At 42.0% G+C, this 23,749-nt stretch overlaps 3 protein-coding genes across 6 annotated transcripts; 1 reads left to right on the top strand and 2 right to left on the bottom strand.

The window, feature by feature from the left end:
• Positions 1 to 3,933: 3,933 nt before the first annotated feature.
• LOC115686403 (uncharacterized) lies at positions 3,934 to 4,683 on the bottom strand. Its single transcript, XM_030611682.2, has one exon. The coding sequence runs from the start codon at positions 4,665 to 4,667 to the stop codon at positions 4,248 to 4,250; it is 420 nt and encodes a 139-aa protein (XP_030467542.2). The 5' UTR covers positions 4,668 to 4,683; the 3' UTR covers positions 3,934 to 4,247.
• Positions 4,684 to 16,645: 11,962 nt separating this feature from the next.
• On the top strand, positions 16,646 to 18,538 carry LOC115686395 (40S ribosomal protein S19-3-like). Its single transcript, XM_030611669.2, has 4 exons — positions 16,646 to 16,805; positions 17,633 to 17,723; positions 17,812 to 17,995; positions 18,228 to 18,538. The coding sequence occupies exons 1-4, from the start codon at positions 16,722 to 16,724 to the stop codon at positions 18,298 to 18,300; spliced, it is 432 nt and encodes a 143-aa protein (XP_030467529.1). The 5' UTR covers positions 16,646 to 16,721; the 3' UTR covers positions 18,301 to 18,538.
• Positions 18,539 to 19,809: 1,271 nt separating this feature from the next.
• Positions 19,810 to 23,456, bottom strand: LOC115686361 (uncharacterized protein At5g39570). 4 transcript variants are annotated; one of them, XM_056313757.1, is made up of 3 exons: positions 22,093 to 23,456; positions 20,326 to 20,443; positions 19,810 to 20,029 (listed from the first exon to the last, which is right to left on the bottom strand). In XM_056313757.1, exons 1-2 carry the CDS (start codon positions 23,365 to 23,367, stop codon positions 20,348 to 20,350), a joined length of 1,371 nt encoding a protein of 456 aa, XP_056169732.1. In that variant the 5' UTR covers positions 23,368 to 23,456; the 3' UTR covers positions 19,810 to 20,029; positions 20,326 to 20,347. The 4 variants fall into 4 exon arrangements, with proteins under 4 accessions (XP_056169732.1, XP_056169733.1, XP_056169734.1 ...); XM_056313758.1 differs by lacking the exon at positions 19,810 to 20,029 and having other exon boundaries at positions 20,094 to 20,443; positions 22,093 to 22,277; positions 22,314 to 23,456; XM_056313759.1 differs by lacking the exon at positions 19,810 to 20,029 and having other exon boundaries at positions 20,094 to 20,443; positions 22,093 to 22,690; positions 22,787 to 23,456.
• Between the last annotated feature and the right edge of the window lie 293 nt (positions 23,457 to 23,749).

Raw genomic sequence — 23,749 nt, 5'->3', positions numbered from 1 at the left:
CCATTTGGGCACCTAAAAAAATTAAATTGCACTCAAAGTGGGTGGTTAGAGGTATTCTAAGTCATTCTGTGAAATTTTAAAATTTTTAATTTTTTTATGTTTTTATTTTTTTTTCGGCACCTAAAAAAATTTAAATTTCACTCAAAGTGGGTGGCCACAGATATTCTAAGTCATTCTATGAAGTTTTGAAATTTTTGATTTTTTTGCTTTTTTTCACCTCAAAAAATTAAAATTTCACTCAAAGTGGGTGGCCACAGGTATTTTAAGTTATTCTGTGAAGTTTTGAAATTTTTGAGTTTTTGAATATTTTTAGGCACCTTAAAAAATTTAAATTTCACTCAAAGTGTGTGGCCACATGTATTCTAAACTATTCTGTGAATTTTTAAAATTTTTGGAATTTTTTATTTTTTGATTTTTTTGGGCACTTAAAAAAATTTAAGTTTCACTAAAAGTGGGTGGCCACAGGTATTTTAAGTCATTCTATGAAGATTTGAAATTTTTGATTTTTTTTTTTTTTTGAAAAAATTCAACAAATTTCCTATTTTCTAGAAAAATCTGAATTTTTTTATTTTTTGGAAATTGTGATGAATTTTTCTAGAATTTTTCAATTTTTTTGGATTTTTTGAATTTTTTTGAGATTTTTAGGAATTTTTTGGATTTTCTAATTATTTTTATTCCATTTTTAAAAAAATGGATTTTTTTTCCTAGAAATAGAATTTTGTGTTGTTTATCAAACGAGTTTTTGTTTCAGGAAATAGAAATTTTGTGCTGTTATCAAACGGGCTTCTGTTCCAGAAATAGAAATTTTTTGTTGTTATCAAACGGGTTTCTTTTCTCAGAAACTCATCCTGGAACCAGAAATAGAACAATCTATTTCTGTTTCAGGAACTCATTCCGGAACAGAATGGTTATCATTCTCTACCTAAAAATCTATTTCTCTTTTCCATACGAGTTTCTGAGCAAAAAGTAGCGTTTGATAACGACACAAAATTTATGTTTCGGAATGGAAATTCGTTTGATAACGACGCAAAATTTCTATTCCTACCGGCCAGCGAGCGGCGACGGCGAACGGGCGGCCAGCGAGCGGCGTTGGCAAAGGGCGACAGCGGATGGCCGGAGGGTAGCCGGCGAGCGGCGGTGGCGATGGCGGCGACGGCGGGTGGCCGGCAGTGGTGGGCGAGCGGTGAGCGGGCCGGCGGCGGCGGATGACCAACAAGCGACGGCGGATGGCCAACCTGCGAAAGGCGGTGGTGGTGGACGGCCGGCGAGCGGCGGTGGCGACGAGCGAGCGCATGGCCGCGAGCGGCGGCCACGGCGATGGGCAATGGCAGATGGCCGGCGAGTGGCGGCAGGGGGCGACAGGCGACGGCCGACTAGCGGCAGGCGACGGTAGACGGCCGGCGAAAGGCGATGGCGGGGGACGGCCAGCTGACAAGCGGCGGATGGCCGGCCGACCAGCGACGGACGGCCGGCCGACCAACGACGGACGGCTGGTCGGCGAGCAACGGTGGGCGGCAAGGGTGAGCAACAAAAGAGAGTTGTTATTTCTGTTTCTGTTACAGAAATAGAAAAGTAAAAGTTTTAACTTCTCATTTTTGTTCCAAATCTATTTATTGGCCAAAATTTATCCCAGAAATAAAAAAAAATGAAATTATTTTACCAAACGGATTTCTGTTCCAAACCTATTCCCGGAATCAAAAAAATAGAAAAACAGGAAAACAAAATGGTTATCATTCGCGTCCTAATAGTTCCTAAATTTTGGTTCAGCGTGCAATGACATTCTTAGATTTCTTTTTTAATTCGTCCAATATGATCCATAAACTATTCTTAAATGTTCAACGTAATCTTTTTTGTTCAGTCAAACAACAAATCAGGCCTTATTTGATGACATGGAATATTTAGGTTTGGACTTTTGAAATGATGGGACCAACATGCGACTATGAATTCCATTTTCTTATCCATCTTCTCTTACATACGTAGTTATTATTATTTTTATCATCTATCGTTAAAACTTAACAGATCGAATGGCATGTTGGCAAATTCCGTTACTAGTAGATTCATTGAAAGATATTGGATCATGCGTGCTGTGTCGCCAAGTGGTGCCACACTGCCTCCTATAAAGGGGCACTATCCCGAGATGAAAATCTTCGAGGAAACATAGCGTGGCCGGATGTAACAGGCGAGATCCGCGGGTTCTAATAGTAACATAAAAAAGAAAAAGGGAAAATAAATTGGCTTGGTACATGTCGAGGCACATGAGTTCTTATGATACGTGTACACATATGTATGTTTTGATGGCTCTAGTAAAGTGAAAAGTGAAAAGTGAAAAGTGAAAGGTAGAATCAAAAACTTTTCCAAGAGAACATATCCATTAATAAGGCAATGAATGAGGAGGCATACCATTAATAAATTAGCTTGGTCATCATCCTTTGCTTTAGCAATAAATGGTACAATGAATACAATCTGCAAATTTATCTACTCCTTGAATGAGCAAGAGATAGAAATGTGACACGAAATTGACTAACATTCGAAAGGGTAGCTAATCTTTCATAAAATGGTCACAATGATCAGCCGCAACCTTACTCCTTTACCATACTTCTTTAATCCTTACTCTTCTTATGGGCGGAAAATCGAGAGGAGCGGGCGAGGCTAGCTCTCATGGATCCGAGGGATGGAGCGAAGAAGCGTGCGAAGCCCAATTGAATTTCGAACGAGAGCAATTGGCTTTCGAAATCCCCACCCGAGATTACATCCAATCCTATCTCCTCCATCCTCCCTCTTTACTGATCCGGCTTCACTCTCTTTCCACTTCAATCAACGGGTTCCACGTAGCCCGACTAGCACTAGGAGAGCCCAAAAAAGAAAACCTCAAACAAATCAGGCGTGCTCATATGTATCATTGAACAAGGCGGGCCTTACACGGGACCCATCTAACCTAGCGGTGCATTCCACTCGGGCTCATATGCATCAGACACGGGGAAGAGAGTTACATTAGCTTCTTTTCATGGCATTATGTGCGCCCACACAGCGCGCACACACAAGCAATAAATACTCAAAGAAGAAAAAGAGGGCATGTCAAGGAATGCAGCTGAGCAGCTGAGAGCTGACACACTCACACGACACGCCCCCACCCCGACAACAACTCATAATAATATCATATCAAGATCAATACCAACGCAAACAAGCGAGCCCTAAAATGTTGGCTTTTGCACGTGGCTTCCCTCCATTCCTGTCCTGTTTCGAGCGACTCATCGCTGCTCGCCCCCACATCCCCTCACCTCCAGGGGCACTCCTGTCTTCTTCACTCGGATCTCCCCACCCTCCCTCCATTTCTCTCCACCTCGAAAAGCAAAGCAAGTCACGTTCTTGAAATCATCCCTCGAAAAATTCACTCCGACCCCAGACATTTTTTAAATGTCCAAAGAGCGACGAAGCTCACATGCTTCCTTTCATGCGGGCCTTTAACGAGTGCTCGAAGGACACTTGCTAGCGACATTCGGGTGGATATCCGTAGGGCGAGTTTAATATCTTCTTGCTACAAAGTGATCGCTCGCCTCGATTCATCGGCTTCGAATGCATATCGCCTCTTTATAAGATATTTTCTCTGTCTCTCGCCCTATGAACCGCGAAAGCATAGAAACGGCATTCGGTATCTCTATCTCTGCCTCTCTCTAAGAAATAACACTGAGACAACGGCTGCCAGCCGGCGCCGATTGCCTCGTCCTGCCCTTCTTAGCTAGTTAAAAAGAAGAAGAAGTTATACGGCTTGGACTAATTTTAATACACTCCATCCCCATTTATGGAATAGTCTAGGAACTGATGGAAGATAGGTTTCATCTGAGCTGTTGCATGCACCATGATATAGGAATAAGAAGAACTTCGTGAAAACTGCAAACTAGAAGCCTAAATAAAGAAAAGGTGAACCCAGATATATGGATGGAGATCAGAAACTATATATAACATATTTTCTTGGAAAATGCGGTCCGGCGAGAAAATAATGGTGGGTGAGAAAGAAGTAGTAACAAGAAAGGAGAAAAAAAAAAATCAAGAAAATGACCTCCCACAACAATCTGAGCTCAAATAATGTCTCTCTTTCCTTCTAATTTTGTACCAGATATTCCCACATTTTCCCTCTGCGGTTTCTCGCCGGCCAAAGCATTTTCCCATCGGAATTCAATCCGAAGAACCTTCACCTCGTTTTCTTTGCTTGTCCCTCGCGTCCTTGTTTTCTTGGTGTAGACTGAGGACTACAATACGGAGGAAGCGTCGTCGATCTCGCGTTGTTTCTCGGGGAGATTGGCCGATCCGGAGATATGAATCAGCTTCTGGAGGATGACGACCTGGGTCCGTAACCGGAGGATGTAATCCGCCGTTTCTTGAAACAGCTCTTCGGCGGCGACGGTGCCGTCGCCGCCGCCGTCCCTGGCGACTGGGATGAGGTTCTTGAGGGCCTCTAGCTTCTCCGAGACGACGTCATTGGAGGAGGAGGAGGAGGAGGAGCAGGTGCCTCCGCCCAGCCTCCGCCTCTTGCTCATGCAGGCATGCGCTAGCTTGTTGGCTCCTTGCCGTCGTCGCCTCCTTGATGCGGTGGTTGAGGAGGCCGTCGCTGTTCTTGATCTTGTTCTTGTCGACGAGCTCTTCTTTTTGTTCATGGGCGTTGAGCTCATGTTAGAGAGAGAGAGACAGAGATGTTGAATATGTTAGGTTACTCTCTAGTTACGGGGTTTATGTAATGGAGATTTGGGAAATGGCCCTTGGGTTTGTGAGTTCTTACGGAATTGCCATTGGTTTGGATCTTTCTTCTCATTTTTCATGTTGCTCTTCTTCTTTGTTTTTTAAACGAAATGCATTTGTCTTTTGAATTTATTTGTAGTCCGAGTCAATTTTTCCAAGGAAAACGAGAGATGTATATAGAGTATCGTTTGCCAAGTTTGATTTACAAAAAGTGGTGGCGAATATCATATTGATAAAAATTTGAATATGGCTCACTCATTTAAGTATTCACTCATTGTTGTACGTATCATTTTGTAAATGAACTGCGTTATCACTTTGGAGTCGATCTTCTTCTGAGAGCGCTCGAGTAAGTATCGTATCCATCAAGGGCGTGAGCTCATGTGTCAAAACTCGCTGAAAACTGCTTGGACCTCTCATAATTAAAGTTTGCAGTTAATTCCGTTTGTCATGGAATTATTTACCTAAATCATGTAAAGGCCTTTTGTTCTCTCAATCTAACTTTACCGACAACCGCATCTTGGGGATCGAATCCAGAAAATTTCGGTATGGTACAAATTGATCCAGAAATGGAGGACAAACCAGAAGCAATTTTTCCATGTGCAAAACGGGGATTTGTTTATATGTTAGACCGAGTCCAAAAAAGCACAAGGAAGATGTTCATATTCGATATGCCAATCACCTAAGTGTACCATCACCAGTTTTGTAGATCAGCTTTAGCTTAGCTACTACAGTTGAAAAGATAATTCGCCCGAAAAAGCATTAGGAAAATGGCGAGATCTCTTAAACTTAAATTTTCGCCCCATTTTTATCGAAAAGTTTCATAATTTGCCCGATTTTCTTCACGTCCTCATCCTCCTCTTCCCCAGACAAAGCCTAGGGGATCAAACGTAGCATGATCAGTTCTTCCGGCATGCTTATGAACTTTTTAGATGAATTTCGACATCAACAACGATTCGTGGGTGTGAAATAATACCATTTTTCTATTTGTAGAAGTGTACAAATTGCGCAAATTGGTAATAGAAGAATTTCCAATTGTTTGCGACCTCGATCAAGTGATTTGATAGAGAGAGAGAGTGTCGACCAAAGAGCACAATAAGTGAATTGAGGGTCAAGGAAATCATAAAATTTCTTTTCGACCTAACTCACAAGATAAAACTTGCACAGGATCGAAGACGGTCAAGAAAAGATAACATGGTTTTATCGAACGTTTTACACATGAACGGTTTTCATGGTCCAGTATCTTATGCTCCCACCCAGTTGAACCTCTACAAGCAAGATAAGATACTTTTCCATTGCAATAAATGAGGCCAAATGATGGCACACCTATTGGTTGGCCAACCCTAAACACTTTTACTTACATCTAATTTATGTTCATAAGAACAGGAGAGACCGAATTTGTTTCCTGCGCACATTACTTTATGACTAGACACATGTGTCATCAATGCCCTCCACACATCTAGGGCATGGAAAAAGATCGAAATATCTCTCCCTCTCTTGCTAAGTAGGAGAAGTAGAGGAACAGCAAATAACCGGAGTAAAGTTATCGAATCATGCATGAATGAGGGGGGTTTGGGCCCCCACACGATTTAATGGTCCAGATCGAATTGAATCGTGACACGATGGTGGGGACTTAGGTAAGAGCCTGATTAATAATGGGTCGGTCTTTTATTTTTATTTATTTTTTGTTTCCCTCCCACCCCTGTTTTTTTGGTGTGTTTTTCTCTGCTATCTTTATTTTTTATATATTCTTCTTTTGGGGGGGGGGGGGGGGTGGGGGGGGGGGTGGGGCGGAGGGAATGTGAGAGTTGAAAAGGAAGAAGCGGGAATTGAAACATTGGCGCAAGTTGCGAGCTCTCACGCCAACCAGCGATCCATCTTTGTGCTGCAAAAAGCCTGCCTATCTGGAATGGCACATGTGAAGTACGGGGAAGGAAAGGCCATTTCAATGTATATGCACATGTGGTTGCCCAGTTGTATCCCCCCACATGTTTGCAGGATTGATGAACCCCCGTTGCTTATATATCTAACGGCAGTTCAGAGCTTCGATTAACCTCGCAGTATTTGTTCTCCTCTCTGAAGAAATTTAGGGTAATGGCTGAAAGCAGAAATGGTTGAAGAGATGATATGAGAAATGGGTGAATGATGAGGAGGAGATAGTGACATGACGAGAACGTGAGCTGACACGCAAGATCTTGCAGATGCTAAAAACCTCAGACCCGCAAGATTCATTTTGAAAACCCAGTTCGGGAAAATGTTTTTAGGATGATCCAGAAGGATTAAAGGAAAGATGATGCAGAATTTATTAGTGGTGCGTTTCTGGACCGGTTGGACGGGCAGAAGTCCAAACGGAAGACGAAACGGTGATGCGACTAGAACCAGCGGACCCAGTTGACGACATCGGATCGGGCTCAAATTCGATCGTTTGAAGCGAAGCAGCAGTCTGAACACAACTCACCGCTTATGGCCATGACTAACGATGGATTTTAGCGATTCGAGATCGTTTACATGGGTTTTTCTATTATTTTAATATTTTTTATTGATTTTAATTTTAAGGGTGGTTTTGTAATTTTGATATTTTATGCTTTATAGTCCTAGTAGGGTTTGGTTTAGGGATATCTAAGCTTGTTTTAGGGTTCTTTTTTAAACACAGAACATTATCATCAATATTGAATTTCGGAATTTTTTTCTCTAAGCAAGGTTTTGCTTGAATTACTCGCGGAACGCTGCGTCAGGTGGTATCAGAGCCTATGGCGACTGGCGGTGGTCTTCGTGACGATGATCAAGGTAGCGAATGATAACCATTCTGTTCCAGAATGAGTTCCTGAAACAGAAATAGATTTTTCTATTTATGGTTCCAGGATGAGTTTCTTAGAAAAGAAACCCGTTTGATAATGACCAAAAATTTCTATTTCTAGAACAAAACCCGTTTGATAACAAAATTTCTATTTCGAAACAAAAACCCGTTTGATAAACAACACAAAATTCTATTTCAGGAACAAAAATCCATTTTTTTTTAGAAATGGAATAAAAATAATTAGAAAATCCAAAAAATTCCTAAAAATCTCAAAAAAAATTCAAAAAATCCAAAAAAAAAATTTGAAAAATTCTAGAAAAATTCATCACAATTTCCAAAAAATAAAAAATTCAGATTCCTGGAAAATAGGAAATTTGTTGAAGTTTTTCAAAAAAAATCAAAAAATCAAAAATTTCAAAACTTCAAAGAATGACTTAAATTACGTGCCACCCACTTTTAGTGAAATTTAAATTTTTTAGGTGCTTAAAAAAAATCAAAAATTTCAAAACTTCACAAAATAGTTTAGAATACATGTGGCCACCCACTTTGAGTGAAATTTAAATTTTTAAGGTACCAAAAAATTCAAAAACTCAAAAATTTCAAACTTAGAATAGCTTAGAATACAGTATGGCCACCACTTTGAGTGAAATTTTAATTTTTGAGGTGAAAAAAAAGCAAAAAATAAAAAATTTCAAAACTTCAGGAATGACTTAGAATATCAGCCACCCACTTTGAGTGAAATTTTAATTTTTTAGGTCTTGAAAAAAAATTAAAACATAAAAAAAATCAAAAATTTTAAAACTCAGAATGACTTAAAATGCCTCTAGCCACCACTTTGAGTGAAATTTAATTTTTTAGGTGCCCAAATGGTATTTTTATTTTTTGATTTTTATTTTTTTCGCACCTAAAGAAAGTTAAATTTCACTCAAAGTGGATGGCCACATGTATTCTAAGCCATTTTGTGAAGTTTTGAAATTTTTTATTTTTGCTTTTTTTCCTTTTTTTCGGCACATAAAAAAATAAAATTTCATTCAAAGTTGGTGGCCATAGGTATTCTAAGCCATTCTCATGTGAAGTTTTGAAATTTTTTTCTTTTTTTGCTTATTTTTATTTTTTTATGGCACCTAAAAAAAATTAAATTTCGCTCAAAGTGGGTGGCCACAGGTATTTTAAGCAATTCTGTGAAGTTTTGAAATTTTTATTTTTTATTTTTTTCGGTACCTAAAAAAATTTAAATTTCGCTCAAAGTGGATGGCCACAGGTATTCTGCCATTCTGAAGTTTTAAAAAATTTTATTTTTTGCTTTTTTTTTTTTTTAGGCACCTAAAACAAATAAAATTTCGCTCAAAGTGGGTTCGCACGATGGTATTTTAAGCATTACGTGAAGTTTTGAAATTTTTGCTTTTTTCTTATTTTTATTTTTTTGGGCATCTAAAAAAAATTAAATTTCGCTCAAATTGGGTGGCCACAGATATTCTAAGCCATTCTGTGAAGTTTTGAAATTTTTTATTTTTTTATTTTTTTCGACACATCAAAGATCGTGACTTCCAGATGAACATGTGTTTTGAAGAAAGAGTTCTCTCATAAATGATTCTCATTTTTTTCTAGAAATAGAAAACCTACTTTTTTTGTTCGATTTCGGTTTAGAATCGGTAACAAATTGTTCAAAATAGAAAATGGAATTGCGTTACCAAACGGGTTTCTAGTCCAAAGCTATTTCAGAACGTCAACGAAACGAAATGGTTATTATGCGCTACCCAAGAGGCTGGAGCCCATCCTCACGATGCGCGAACATTTGGAGCGAGCGTAATGGAACGCTTGGATCAGATCGATCAAAGTCTTCTCGTTTGAAGAACGATTTGATGAGTTAACGTCCGATTCGAACGTCTCGGCGTTGATGTGAACCGGCGAAACGGCCCGGGTGCGATCTTGCTCGCGGTGATCTTGTTGATAGGCCTGTTCCTGTCCGCAGGCAGAATAACCCTCTATTTTCAAAGAGTTCGGAAGAAGAAGAAAACGATTATTTTGATGAGAGACGTGCTGATTATGGCGGCAGACATCATCATGGAGGATTTCAAAGAGGATATAATAGGAGAGATGGAAGACGACGTTACGACGATCGTGAAGGTAACGACTTTAGATTGAAAGTCGATATTCCTTATTTTAATGAAAGTCTGGGCATAGAAGAATTTCTGGATTTGATTGCTGATGAAGATAGATTTTTCAATTATATGGAGACCCCTGGTGAGAAAAGGGTGCGATTAGTAACCTGTAGATTAAAGGGCGGTGCGTCTGCATGGTGGAAGAGATTGCAGAATAAGAGAGAGCGAGAAGGGAAAGAGAGAGTTCGAACTTGGACTAGGATGAGGAGGCTGCTGAAATAGGAGTTCCTTCCACCCGACTATGAACAGATTATGTTCCAGCAGTACCAATGTTGCCAGCAAGGCAATCGGACTGTACGTGAGTATACGGCCAAATTTATGAGATTGACGGAGCGGAATAATCTATCGGAGACGGAGGGACAGCAGGTGGCCAGATATCTTAATGGTTTGAAACCCTTCATTCGAGATAAAATTGGGGTGCAGTTTCTGCGAAATTTAACTGAAGCGAAGAATATGGTGATGAAGGCAAAATTGATGTAGCAAGACAAGGGAAAAAGAGCATACGAAAATTATCGAGGTTTCAATTCGAGCAGTTCGATAAAGAAGAGTAGCTTCAACAACCGCAACAACCTAAGGCGAAATCAAGAAGATAAGGCATTAGAAAGGCGTCATATGAACGAGCCGAGGGATAAGGGAACGCAAGTACAGAAAACTACGAACCCTAACCCTTATGCTAAATCAGCCGCGATAAAGTGTTACAGGTGTAATCAACCTAGACACCGATCTAATGAATGCCCTCAGAGAAAAACCGTAAACGTGGCAGCGAGAGATGAGGAAGAAAATGGGTATTGCTATGAGCCAGATGGTGAAGAAGACGATTTTGAAGATGAAGAAAGGGAAGTAAATTGTATGGTGCGCAGAATGATGTTGGCCCAAAAACAGGAAGATAATTCGTAGCGCCATCAATTATTCCGAACTAGGTGACTATTCTGAGAAAAATATTTACTTTGGTTATTGATAGTGGAAGCATGGAGAATATCATTGGGAAAGAGGCAGTGAAGAAGCTGGGAATACCCATGGAGAAGCATCATAATCCCTATACGTTAGGGTAGATTAAATCTGGAGCGAAAAGCATTCAAGTAACTGAGCGATGCAAAATTCCATTCTCCATTGGAAAATATCATGATGAACTGTATTGTGATGTGGTAGACATGGATGTATGTCACGTGTTGTTTAGGAGGCCGTGGCAATTTGATGTAGATGTGCAGCATTCGGAAAGGAGCAATCAGTATAACCTCGTGAAAGATGGAGTGAAGTACACGCTGCTACTACTGAAGAATAAAGGAAAACAAGCTATTGAAAATAATTTCCTTACAAAGAAACTTGAAGCTGAGATTAAGGAGACCCGACAGATTCACGCATTAATAGTGAAACAGGCATTCGAGCCAAAGATTGAATTACAAGTGGAGGAGCAGTTCGAATCAGTTAAGCCTTTATTGAAGGAGTTTAGTGAGCCGATGCCTGTGGAGATCCCAGATGGTTACCGCCTATACGCGATATTCAACACTATACAGACTTAATTCCTGATGTTAGTTTGCCTAATTTACCGCACTACAAGATGAGTTCTAAAGAGAGCGAGATTCTAAAAGAGAAGGTGGAGGAGTTGTTGCAAAAGGGGCACATTCAGAATAGCATGAGCCCATGTGCTGTTCCGGCCTTGTTGAGTCCTAAGAAAGATGGGAGTTGGCGGATGTGTATAGATAGCAGGGCTATTAATAAAATAACCGTGGGTTATAAGTTTCCAATTTCGAGATTAAATGACATGCTGGATAGGTTGCACGGTGCTCAGTGGTTTTCGAAGCTGGATTTGAAGAATGGGTACCATCAGATTCGGATTCGGCTTGGAGATGAGTGGAAGACAGAATTCAAAACAAAGGAGGGGTTGTACGAATGGTTGGTAATGCCTTTCGGACTTTCCAATACTCCAAGTACTTTCATGAGGCTTATGAATCAGGTTTTGAAATCTTTTATTGGCAAATTCGTTGTAGTTTATTTTGATGATATCCTGATTTATAGTAAGACTGAGGAGGATCATCTAATGCACTTGAGGGAGGTGTTGACACTTTGCAGACTAATAAGCTATATGTTAATCTTAAGAAGTGCAATTTTTTAACTAATAAGCTGTTATTCTTGAGGTTTATTATTACTGCTAAAGGAATAGAGGTACATGAGGCGAAGGTAAGAGCAATCAGGGAGTGGCCGACTTCTAAAATGGTTTCTGACGTTAGGAGTTTTCATGGGTTGACTACTTTCTATCGGCGATTTATTAAGAATTTCAGTACTATCATAGCCCCGATTACTGAATGTATGAAGAAAGGAAAATTTCTATGGGGAGAGGAAGCAGAGAATAGTTTTGCTATTCTGAAGGAAAAGTTATATACTGCACCTGTTCTTGCCTTACCTGATTTTGATAAACTGTTTGAAGTGGACTGTGATGCCAGTGGAGTGGGTATAGGAGTTGTTTTATCTTAAGAGCGCAGACCAATTTGCTATTTCAATGAGAAGCTTAGCGAGGCGAGGCAAAAGTGGAGCACTTACGATAAAGAATTCTATTCTGTCGTAAGGGCTTTGAAGACCTGGGAGCATTATCTGATTGGGAAAGAATTCGTCCTTTATTCTGATCATGAAACTTTGAAATATCTAAATAGTCAAAAGAGGATTAGCAAAGATATGCATGCACAATAGTGTCAATTTTTGCAAAAATTTCCTTTCAGATTACAGCACAAGTCAGGTGTGCATAATGTCGTAGCAGATGCATTGAGTTCAGATGCATTGAGTAGGAGAGCTGGCTTGTTGATTATATTAAGCCAAGACATCTTGGGCTCGAGCAGCTGAAAGACTGTTATGCAGATGATGATGACTTTGGGCAAATTTGGAAGTCATGTGCTGCTGGTCAACCTGTGCAAGAATTTTATGTGCAGGATGGCTATTTAATGCGTAGCAACCAACTTTGCCTTTCTCGAACATCATTACGAGAGAAGGTAATTCGTGATTTACATGATGGTGGATTAGCTGCATACCTGGGTCGTGATAAAACTATTGCTGCAGTCCGAGAGCGATTTTACTGGCCCAGTTACGTAGAGATGTCAGCAGGTACGTACAAAAGTGTTATGTTTGCCAGATTGCTAAGGGGAAATCTGAGAATACAGGTCTATATATGCCATTACCTGTTCTTGACAATGTATGGGAAGATTTGTCTATGGATTTTGTGCTTGGTTTGCCACGAACACAAAGAGGTGTGGATTCTGTTTTTGTTGTAGTTAATAGATTTTCCAAGATGGCGCACTTCATTCCTTATAGAAAGACTTCTGATGCAGTAAATGTGGCCAGATTATTCTTTAAGGAGGTAGTTCATTTGCATGGTGTCCCTAAGTCTATTACCTCTAATAGGGACAGCAAATTTCTGGGGCATTTTTGGCGGACTTTGTGGAAACTGTTTGATTCATCTTTGAATTTCAGTAGCACAGCTCACCCACAAACTGATGGGCAAACAGAGATGGTTAATAGAACTCTGGGAAACTTGATTCGAACCATTTGTGGAGATAAGTCGAAACAGTGGGATGTTGCTTTATCACAGGCAGAGTTTGCTTATAATAATGCAGTTCATAGTTCTATTGGCAGGTCGCCATTTTCTGTTGTTTATACAAAGGCGCCTCAACATACTCTGGATTTAGTACGGTTGCCGAAGCAAGCGGATAAGAATGTAGCAGCGGATCATATGGCTAAACAGATTATGGAAATGCATCATGAAGTCCAACAGAAGCTAGAGGAAGCTAATCAGAAGTATAAAGCTGCAGCAGCACAGGCGGAAGCAGGTGTTTGCAGTAGGTGATCAAGTTATGGTTTTTCTTCGTAAAGAGCGATTGCCAGTTGGATCTTATAGCAAATTGCACTAAAAGAAATATGGGCCTTACACTGTCCGCAAGAAGATCAACGATAATGCTTATGTTATAAACCTTCCACATAGTATGGGCATATCTAACACTTTCAATGTTGCTGATTTATCACCGTTTCATGAGCCCACAGAGCCGTTATATCCAGATCATGATTTTAACTAGAGGATAAGTTCTTTTCAAGTGGAGGAGAATGATGCAGAATCTATTAGTGATGCGTTTATGGACCAGTTAAATAGGCAGAAGTCCAAACGGAAGACAAAACGGTGATGCGACTAGAACCGGCGGATCCGGTTGACGACATCAGATCGGGCTCAAATTCAGTCGTTTGAAGCGAAACGGCAATTTGAACACAACTCACCGCCTACGGCCGTGACTAACAATGGATTTTAGCGATTCGAGATCGTTTACATGGATTTTTCCTATTATTTTAATATTTTTTATGGGTTTTAATTTTAAAGGCGGTTTTGTAATTTTGATATTTTATGCTTTATAGTCCTAGTAGAGTTTGGTTTAGGGATATATAAAGCTTGTTTTAGGGTTTTTTTTTAAACACGGAACATTATCATCGATATTGAATTTCGGGATTTCTTTTTCTAAGCAAGATTTTGCTTGAATTACTCGCGGAACGCTGCGTCAAAAGACAAAAAGCTTTGTCCTACTCCCAATCAAATATAATATCATGATAAAGCTCCCGCTCCATGCACCCAACACACGCATGGCAATCCAGATATAGGTTGTGATGGAGAAGGGCAGTCGTGTAAATGAAAGAGGGAGAGCTAGGGTTTTAGTGGGAAAGAAATATGAAACTTTTCTTTCTTTTTGGGAGAAGAGGGGGGGTGGGGCGTGGCTTCCTCAAAAGGGCCAGCCAAGAGGACCAGTGAGAGAGAGAGAGAACGTGCACATGGGAAGAGCACATGGAGAGAGAGAGAGAGATTATGGAGTTTGGAGGGTAGCAAAGGGAGAGAGAGAGAGAGATATGTGGCATGTGAGCATGGGGAGACAGTGCAGCAGCATGAATTGTACAGCATGTTCAGCACATTCCCTGCATGCAACTCCTCCTTGTGGCAGCTCAAATATATATCATTCTTTAAAGAAAAAATTCCCCCCGCCCTTTTCCTTTCTTGATCTAAATGCGCGCTTAAAATTTGGATGCGCACATGTCTCTAGGGATATGGACGTCCAAGCAATCTCCTTAATTCCGGCATGTGCGCCAAGCGCCACACAAAAAAAGCATGTGATTCGATGGCGAATGATATAAACTGTCTTTTATAATAAACTGAGCCGCAGTTTCTGCGGAGACACTTGCTTCATCAAGAACTGATCATCGGCTTAGTCTCCGCGACGCGTCCGCCCTAGAATGGAATAGAGCTGCACGGGTGAAAATATGTCGACATACAGTCGCCGAAGATGAAGAGGTGAACATGCAGAACAAGGGGAGTGAGCGACAAGATGATGGCCATTCTCACTCATCAGATGTGACGTTTCGAAGTTTTTTTGTTTTTCTTTTACAGCAGCCCCAGAGTCTGATTAGAGAAGGTGCTTGAGAGGGGGGGCTGATGATGATGATGAGTGGAGCGATGATCAAAAGAATTGAACAGTCATGTGAAGCAGCTTCGCGCTTTATTCCTTTTGTTTTCCGGTCGGCAGATACGTCCAGTCGATCAAACAATGTGTGCTGCTGACCCTTTCTGTTGTTGGGGCTGAACCTCCCCTGGCCCGCCACTGTTTCGTCTGGCGTGCACCGCTTGAATCTAGCCCTTTGGACGCTTTCGCCATTGATAAGCACATGTCATATGTCTTCTCTCCTCTCTTTTTCTAGCATATACGTAGGCCAAAAACACCACCACTAAAGAATTACAATCCCATTTGAAAAGATAAAAAATCTAAGACCCGACCATCTACGAGGGGGCTTGATGCATGTTACTTGCGATTGGGACGGAAGCGAGAGACAGCTCGAAACTTACTGCGTCCTAATCAGATACTTGTATCTCGACCATTTCGTTGATTTCTCGAGGGTTCTTTCTTCATGTTTTCGTCTTTAAAATTGAAGTCGGCTGGCTTAAGGTAACATTAAAAGGAGAGAATTAGAAAAAGGGGGGAGAGGAAAGTGGCTATGATATGAAGAGTACCCTCTTGTTTTCCTTTTATGTGGTACCACACACACTGCCACAGCCCTCATGGAGTGGTCTTCACCTCCACATGGAAAATGGTCCATCTCATTCCAACCCTCTCCCACCTTTTGGTATCATGGAGGGCAATTATTGACCAAAAATTAGGACTTTAGTCCTCTATTATTCCCACAATACCAAGAAAAATATTCACTTGCAAAATACATGTATTTTGCCATCTACAAGAGATATTTTTTTTCGCGTGAATATGAACCTAATCGAAGCAAAAAAAGAAAATGTACCAAAGGATTTTTACCCAAAACATCACGGCCAAAGAGGACGGCTTTGATCGACACGAGTTCTTTTGACATAATGCAATACACAAAGACCCCTTTGTAACGGATATTTGGCGAATGCGCTCCGATGTCAGCCCTACCACAGCAAACCATCCATCGCAAGGAGTTGCTGATCCGAGAGGATCTTAGCAAGGCCTCGTGTTTCTTAAGATCCGGAACATGGGTCATCGAAAATCAATAGTTGGGCTACGTCTGTTTTTGCGGGAAATGAACGAATTGAAATTATTTTTTTTCTAAAAATGATCATTTGAAATAATTAGCGAATGGAAAATGTCTGCATCAACAACAATTTATGTTTGGACATCTTCGTGAACGATGAAGATATTTTCTGTTCATTCATTTTTGTATCCGTTACAAGTAATCGTTTTTAGAAAATATTTTTTTTATAAAGAGTTTTCCAATAAGACAGTTTTTTATGATCTCTTCTTGGTGATCCTTCAAAGATACTGCACCCATTGTAGTCCCCAGTGGGCCGGCCCAACTAAAAGCCCAGTCCACCGAAGACCTCTCAGGCCCGGCCCAAATCCGTTCTCGGCCCACCCTTCGATCTCCATCTTCTTCCTTCGTCGGCAAAACCCTAATCGTATATAAACAGCGGGATCTCTGCAGCTCCTCCGCTGCTGCCGTCGCTGGAAACGGAGGTCTTTTGCTCTCGGCGCACCGATTCGACCATGGCGGCCGCGAGGACCGTGAAGGACGTGTCGCCGCACGAGTTCGTCAATGCCTACGCGGCTCACCTCAAGCGATCCGGCAAGGTAAAAACCCCCACGCGAGCTGGAAACTGTGTTTATCCGCGCGATTCTCTCTTTGATCGCGGGAGGAATGTTGTTGGGGCTGAATTTGTTCGCGAGTGCGAGATTAGGTGTGTTCATATCGATTTGGTTTGTGCTGTACCATGAGCCTTTGTGTCTGATTCGAATTTGGCCTTTTGGAGTTCTCTCGTAGGTGTGTGGATGTGCAATAGTGTGGTTCGTTTCGACATTGGTTGAGAATCGGGGAGGTTCTTATGCTGGTGGTCCGGATTCTTCTTGTTTGCAATAGTTTTCGGAGTTGCGCTGGGTTGTGAGGTTTTGAATTTTTGCGTATGCTTCGGATTGAGTGAATGTCTGTGAGACAAAAATGCCGTCGATCGGTGGCCGAGAAGGGTCCATGGAGTGGCATTGCGTTGCTTTCGCAATGCAATAAAAATGGTCACTTTGAAAAGATCGACGATGTCTCGGTTGATGCTTGTGTGTTGTGGGATGGTGTGCTGCTGGGATAGGATTTTATGTCTTAGGTTGAGAGTACTTACGTTTTGGTAGTTTGGATTTGAAGCTCTGCACTTAAGCAGGTTTCGAATACTGGTTATGCTTCCTACTGGTGGAACTCTGCTATCGATGTTTTTGTCGAGCATCCTGTTTCTTTTTTGAAAATTTAATGTCTAATTTTCTATGTAAAATCAGAGAAGCACCTCGAGTGCTTTGGAGAAGTCAATTTAGCAATGAGATCCGCTTCGGTTAAGCTCTATATATGGTTATGCTCCTTGCGAGAGGGTTTGTTTCTGTCCTAGTACTTAATAAGATTCTTTGATGTCTCTGAACAGATTGAATTACCTCACTGGACTGACATTGTGAAGACTGCCACGTTCAAAGAGCTTGCTCCCTATGATCCCGACTGGTATTACATCAGAGCTGGTACGAGTAGTTCTCTACTTGTGTTATATTAAACTTAGTGTTCTTCTTGAAAAATCTGTTCAAACCTAAGTTACAAAATTATTTGCAGCCTCAATGGCGAGGAAGATATACCTGAGAGGAGGGCTCGGCGTAGGTGCTTTTCGCAGAATTTATGGGGGGAGCAAAAGGAATGGAAGTCGGCCACCCCATTTTGGCAAGAGCAGTGGTTCTGTTGCCCGCCATATTCTTCAACAGTTGCAGAATATGAACATCGTCGATGTTGATCCAAGGGGGTGAGTACCCAGATTTTTAGCTGCTTAGCTCATTTATGGCAAATGGCAAATGATTGGATCAAATGCTGGTATATGTCGGTTTTACTGGATTAAACTTTGCTGGGGACGAGCTAGAACGCACAATGCTCATCTCTTGAACCATTAGTGTGGTTTCGTATTCCGCATCTTTCATGGCATGAATATTTCACGAGGGTGCCATCTTTAACTTCTGCTGAATTTTTTGTTTGTGCAGTGGAAGGAGAATTACATCAAGCGGTCAACGTGATCTCGACCAAGTTGCCGGGCAGATCGTGGTGGCACCATGAGCAATCTAGTATTAACTAGCCATGTTTTAGGTAGAATTTAGATAGCTCTTACAATCTTTGATATAGAGATAAACTTGTGCCCGGGAAATTCAGGTTTCAGTTTTTCCAGATTTCTTTTTTGTCCAAGACAGTATTTTTGCAGATGTTGAGAGGCTTGAATTAATCAAGTTTTATATCCTGAATTCAATTCCTTTGGCTTTATTGCACGCACATGGTGAATCGTAAGTCTTTTTTTTAACTTTAATTTCTGGTAAGCTTTTTGTGATGATTGATCTTCAAATATAAGATCTAAGTCTCCTACAATAAGTTTGAGGATGCATTGATGTGCATTGATAGTAGAAAGGTTTAGAACTTAATGTTGGAAATATATGGTTGTAAGTTTATATTACTTGGTGAAATATTTGAAAAACCATATGGAAATTTTATCACTTAGAGTTGAGGTTGGTGTCATCTATAGTATCAATCAAGCAATATAGATGGAGAACAAATGTCAAATATAAGAATTTGAGCAGCGGATTAACATATACAGTGGCGGATACGTTTAACTAAATGCCAATTACACAATAATCTTATTAGTAGATTTGTCAAAATGGGTTGTAAAATCTTTGTTTTTTTGGTCGAAAGTTGTAAATTCATTTGTTAACTCATATTTGATAGGATAAGTTGTTATATGAGTCAGTTATATTCAGTAAATGGGTTATGAGTGGGTTTGGAATGGTAAAATCTAAAATAATATGGATGTTAAATGGATTCACAACTTACTTAAACCCACCTCACCTCTACGACTCTCTCCATTCTTTCTTGCCATCACTCAAACTTGCACTCACTCATTTCGTGCTCTCACCTCAATCTGGATATGAGTTTTCTTAAACTGGATTAAAAATTGAAGTGTTTTAGCAATTGAATCAGGTCGGGTCGTGTATGAATCACTAAATTTGTATTTCATGAAAATAGATCAAAACGGGTTAAATAGATCAATTTAGGTATAATCGTAGACCCGACCCGTTTGACCGATCTGCTTATCAGTCTACTCATTGAGGTCAAATATAGGTAAAATCTGATTTTATAAATATCAAACTTTTTAGAACTGAGCATTTCATTTGATTTTTCAAAAAGTAACTTATCGGTCCGCCCTATGCATGGACATCTCTCAAGTGATCACGATGAAATTCAGCTGCGAGACGATGCTAATTTCGCGGTCGTATTATTGCACCAAAATATACTTTTGATGTTAATATCCATCGGCAAATTCGTTTTAATTGGAACCGTTCGCAAAAGAGAATACAGCTGTTACACGCTTATAAGCACATGTCATCACGCTGGACGTAGAAATTATTTAATAAGTGTGTATTATATATATAATCCATATCGGTCAAAATCGAAAAACCGTTAAATCCGTTGAATCTTATAAGTTCCCTATCCCTCCCCCACACCCCCTTTCTCATTGCATACTTGCGCTCCTACACGACACCATTGACACGGATACATACCCACTTCGACATCACCGCATTAGGTAATTAGATTAAGACACTAGACATCAAATCAGACAAGAATCATCGTACACCAATGGCCTTCGCACGATGCAGGCCAACTTCATCTCACTATAAAAAGATGTAAACCTGGCGTGTGCCGCGATCGAAATTGCATCGAAGTATCTCGCACTGGGTCGCCCGAGTTGGAGGCGGGCGCTTATATTCATTCAAACATCCGCCAATACCGCCGATGCTTTCTGATAATATACCGAAGTGATCAAAAGTAGCCAAGTAAAACATCAGAACAAGCACTCGTTAATGTCTGATGAACATGAGGAACTATCAACCCCACGCCACGATCATATCATACCATATCATATCATATAACCTCAAGCACCCGAAATGTTTGGGCATTTATTTGATAGACAAGCAAAAGACACACAACACAGATGTATGTCACGAACTCAAGCAGACGACAGAAGCAACAGACAACACACACATAGCAATACCCGAAACCTTTTATTTAGTAGCTTAATATAGCATGGGTTCCCACCAAGAGGTGATCGAGGATTCGATCACTCGTCATCGTCAGAGTGCTTGTGGTGGTGGTGGTGCTTGGAGCGGTGATGCTTCTTCTCCTCGTCCTCATCATCACCAGAGCCATCATCTCCCTGCAATATATGATTAGCTCAGCACATCAACATGAGGTGCAAGAGGGGGTGAAACTTAAACATAAGTAGCTTACGTTCCTATAGAATATGAACGAGGCAAACATCTGAGTATCTCAAGTTTTACCAACTTGGGTTGAAGTATGGTGTTTTAACAGCGAAAATGCCATTAAAAACTGCATTCGACACATTCCAAATATACTTCAGTCCGAACAAGAACTTAATCCAATAAGAATGAGACAGGTCAAACAGTGAAGAAAGAACGAGTAGAAAGAGGAAGAAACATTTCTGTTGAGATTGAAATGAAAACAAAAGGCAAAATAGAGTTAATCTATTGTTAAAGGCATACAATCAAGTTTTAACCTGAAATAGTCACACAAGTGATCAAGCAGTGTAGGAACCAAAACAAAGTCACGGTTCCAGCCATGTGAATCAATGCATGCCTCCCTCTTCATTACGTGTGATAATTAAATCCTCAATTCAGTTTACAGCAAGACTGTGACCTAGTACTCACTTCTAGCAAATAAGCATAATCAAGTTCCGGTAGAGCTGAACGGCTCCATGAACTTAGGGATCCAATTGACTGAGAACAGAAGTTCCAAGGGTTTAATTTTCCCAGTAAAGACAATAGGGGAATGAGTTGCATTTGGTAAAAATTGACGGTCGAATATTTCTTCTGTACTTTTAGTTATTTTCATCTGCATGTACATTTTCATTAACTAGAAATTACTGAAGCTTGAGACTCAAATATACTCTAAGGAGTTGTTCAGTGAATGCTCGTCTTTCTCTTCCCTTCCACACTGTGATTACAGTCTCAAAGAAAGTCAGTGAAACTAACTTATCGCCTCTCACCTAAGGAACATGACTCACTAGCCTGGCCTTATCAATTTACAGAAGCTTGAGATGCAAATATATTAAGGAGTGTAACCTAAGGAGTTCAGTGGCCAATGCCTCACCTTTTCCTCCCTCCGCCAATTGGCTGGATAAAATCAATGACAATCCACAAGCCTATATTAGGGCCTCTCCTATAAGGAACATGATTCACTTACCTGACCCTACTGTTCAACGAAAACAAGAGCTTGTATTCCTACTTATGTGGAATGATTAACCACAAAATTGTCTTCACTCTTTATTATAGATAAAGGGAATTTTCCAGCAACACTGATCTCACTATAAGGTGCCGCTCTCTCGGCAACTTCGGAGGAAAATCCATTGCTCAAACCACAGCTGTCTAGCTGTCGAGCAATTGGTGCAAGAGCATCTTAGCATTACTTCAGGTAACCTCACGGGCCAGGACTACAACTTAGATCAGACCTTCAAAAATAGATGCTGGTGCTGTTAAACGACCAATTCAATCCCTTCTAACTTAGGTTCAACCAATGGTTCAATACACATGCCAAGAAATCACTTAAACTAAAAAGATCAACAACAGCAATGAGCACCAGATCTCAGAGAAGGGTAGCATATGTAACTAACCAGATTATCCATAGCAGACATAGCAATAGTATAATTAATCCATCGCATTGAAACGAAAACAAACAAGGAGTACCAAATCTCATAGAACAGTGGCAGGACTATGCAACCAATGATCCTAACAACATCACAAGAGTGTCATCCTGTGTACCGAGAAAAACAGAAACGATGGAACTTACATATTTCTTGCGGCCATAGCCCTCCTCTTCGCCATACCCATACCTCTTGGGCTTGTCCTCATCCTCATCATCATCCTTCCTCCCATACCTCGGCCTCCCATAACCCTCTTCCTCCTCGGAGCGCCCATAGCTCGGCCTCTGGAACCCTTCCCCTTCCTGGGTCTCGTAACTCGGCCTTCTCGGAGGCTCATCATCACCGCCGTAGCTCGGCCTTCTCGGAGGCTCATCATCGCCGCCGTAGCTCGGCCTCTCGAACTCGGTCCCCTGTGGCCTCCCCCCATACCCAAATTCACCACCTTCCTGCTCACCATAGCCGGGCTTGCGACCATGCCCAGATCCGTATTCGGACCCGCCAGATTCATACTCAGTCCTTCCACCATATCCGGATCCATACTCAGTGCTAGGCTTCTCGTACTCAGTCCGGCCACCATACGCAGATCCATATTCCGCGGTCGGCTTCTCGTACTCAGTCCGACCGCCGTATCCGGATCCATACTCCGAGCTTGGCTTCTCGTACTCGGTCCTCCCGCCATATCCAGATCCGTACTCCGAGCTCGGCTTCTCATACTCGGTCCTCCCGCCAGATCCGTACTCCGTGCTCGGCTTCTCATACTCGGTCCGGCCGCCATACCCGGATCCGTACTCCGAGCTGGGCTTTTCGTACTCGGTCTGACCGCCATACCCGGATCCATACTCAGATCCGGGACGGCGCCCCGATCCGTACTCCGGGTTAGGCTTCTCGTACTCGGAGGATCCTCCGTACCCGGAACCGTACTCAGTCTCCGGACGGCGACCGTATTCGGATCCAGGCCTCTCATAATCAGGCTTGCGGCCATACCCGGAGCCGGGCTCCTCCGGCATCCCGCCATACCCAGGTCCGAAATCCGGGCCGGGACCGCCGGGCCCGCCGAATCCGGGCCTGTCCATGCCGGCGGGACCGCCGAAGCCCGGCTGGGGAGGAGGTGGGCCGCCGAAGGGGGGGCCACCGAAGGGGGGGCCGCCGGGGCGGGGCTTGGGGCGGGCGTAGCTGCTGTACTCGGTCCGGAGGGCGTCCTCGGCGTAGGCGCAGGGCTTGTCGTAGGAGGAGGCGAAGTGGGGGCGGTCGTAGTCGTCGTCGAGGCCGCCGGAGGAGGAGGTGGAGGGGTAGCAGATCTCCTCGGAGGGCTCGAGTGGGCGGCCGTAGGTGAGGGTGATGTCGTAGCCGCCGCCGAAGGGGGTGGGGTCGTACTCGTCGAACTCGAGGTCGTCCTCCTCGCTGCGGTGGTAGTACGGCATGGTCGCCGGCTCCTTTTCTTCCTTCTTCTTCTTCTTCTGCAGATCGAGAGATATGGAGAGAAGGTGTTTGTGAAAATGCGTGGGGATCGAGAAGGTGCGTTTCGAAGGGTATTTATGGTTGGGCAGGTTGACGAAGGAACGGCCGACGATGTCGATCCGAGGAGGGAGGGACGCGCGAGATTTTCTGGGCGGTGGTGGTGAGCGAGCGAATGGTGTCGGCAATGCTTCTTTTTGTTGATGGATTTGATTTGACCGTTCGATGATTATACCATGACCGACAACGCGAGATATCCACGCTTATCGTGGGATAACGCTTGTCGTTCGGACCATGCCACGTTACTGAGGCCGCGAATCGGTTGTCCGGACATGGGAGTGGGATGGT

Source organism: Syzygium oleosum, unplaced genomic scaffold (assembly GCF_021117445.2).
Source record: "Syzygium oleosum isolate NSW1041296 unplaced genomic scaffold, Sole_v2.1 Sole_v2.08, whole genome shotgun sequence".
Taxonomy (NCBI): Eukaryota; Viridiplantae; Streptophyta; class Magnoliopsida; order Myrtales; family Myrtaceae; genus Syzygium; species Syzygium oleosum.
Note: the sequence above shows the minus strand (reverse complement) of the source record. Positions and strands in the feature narration are given on the sequence as shown.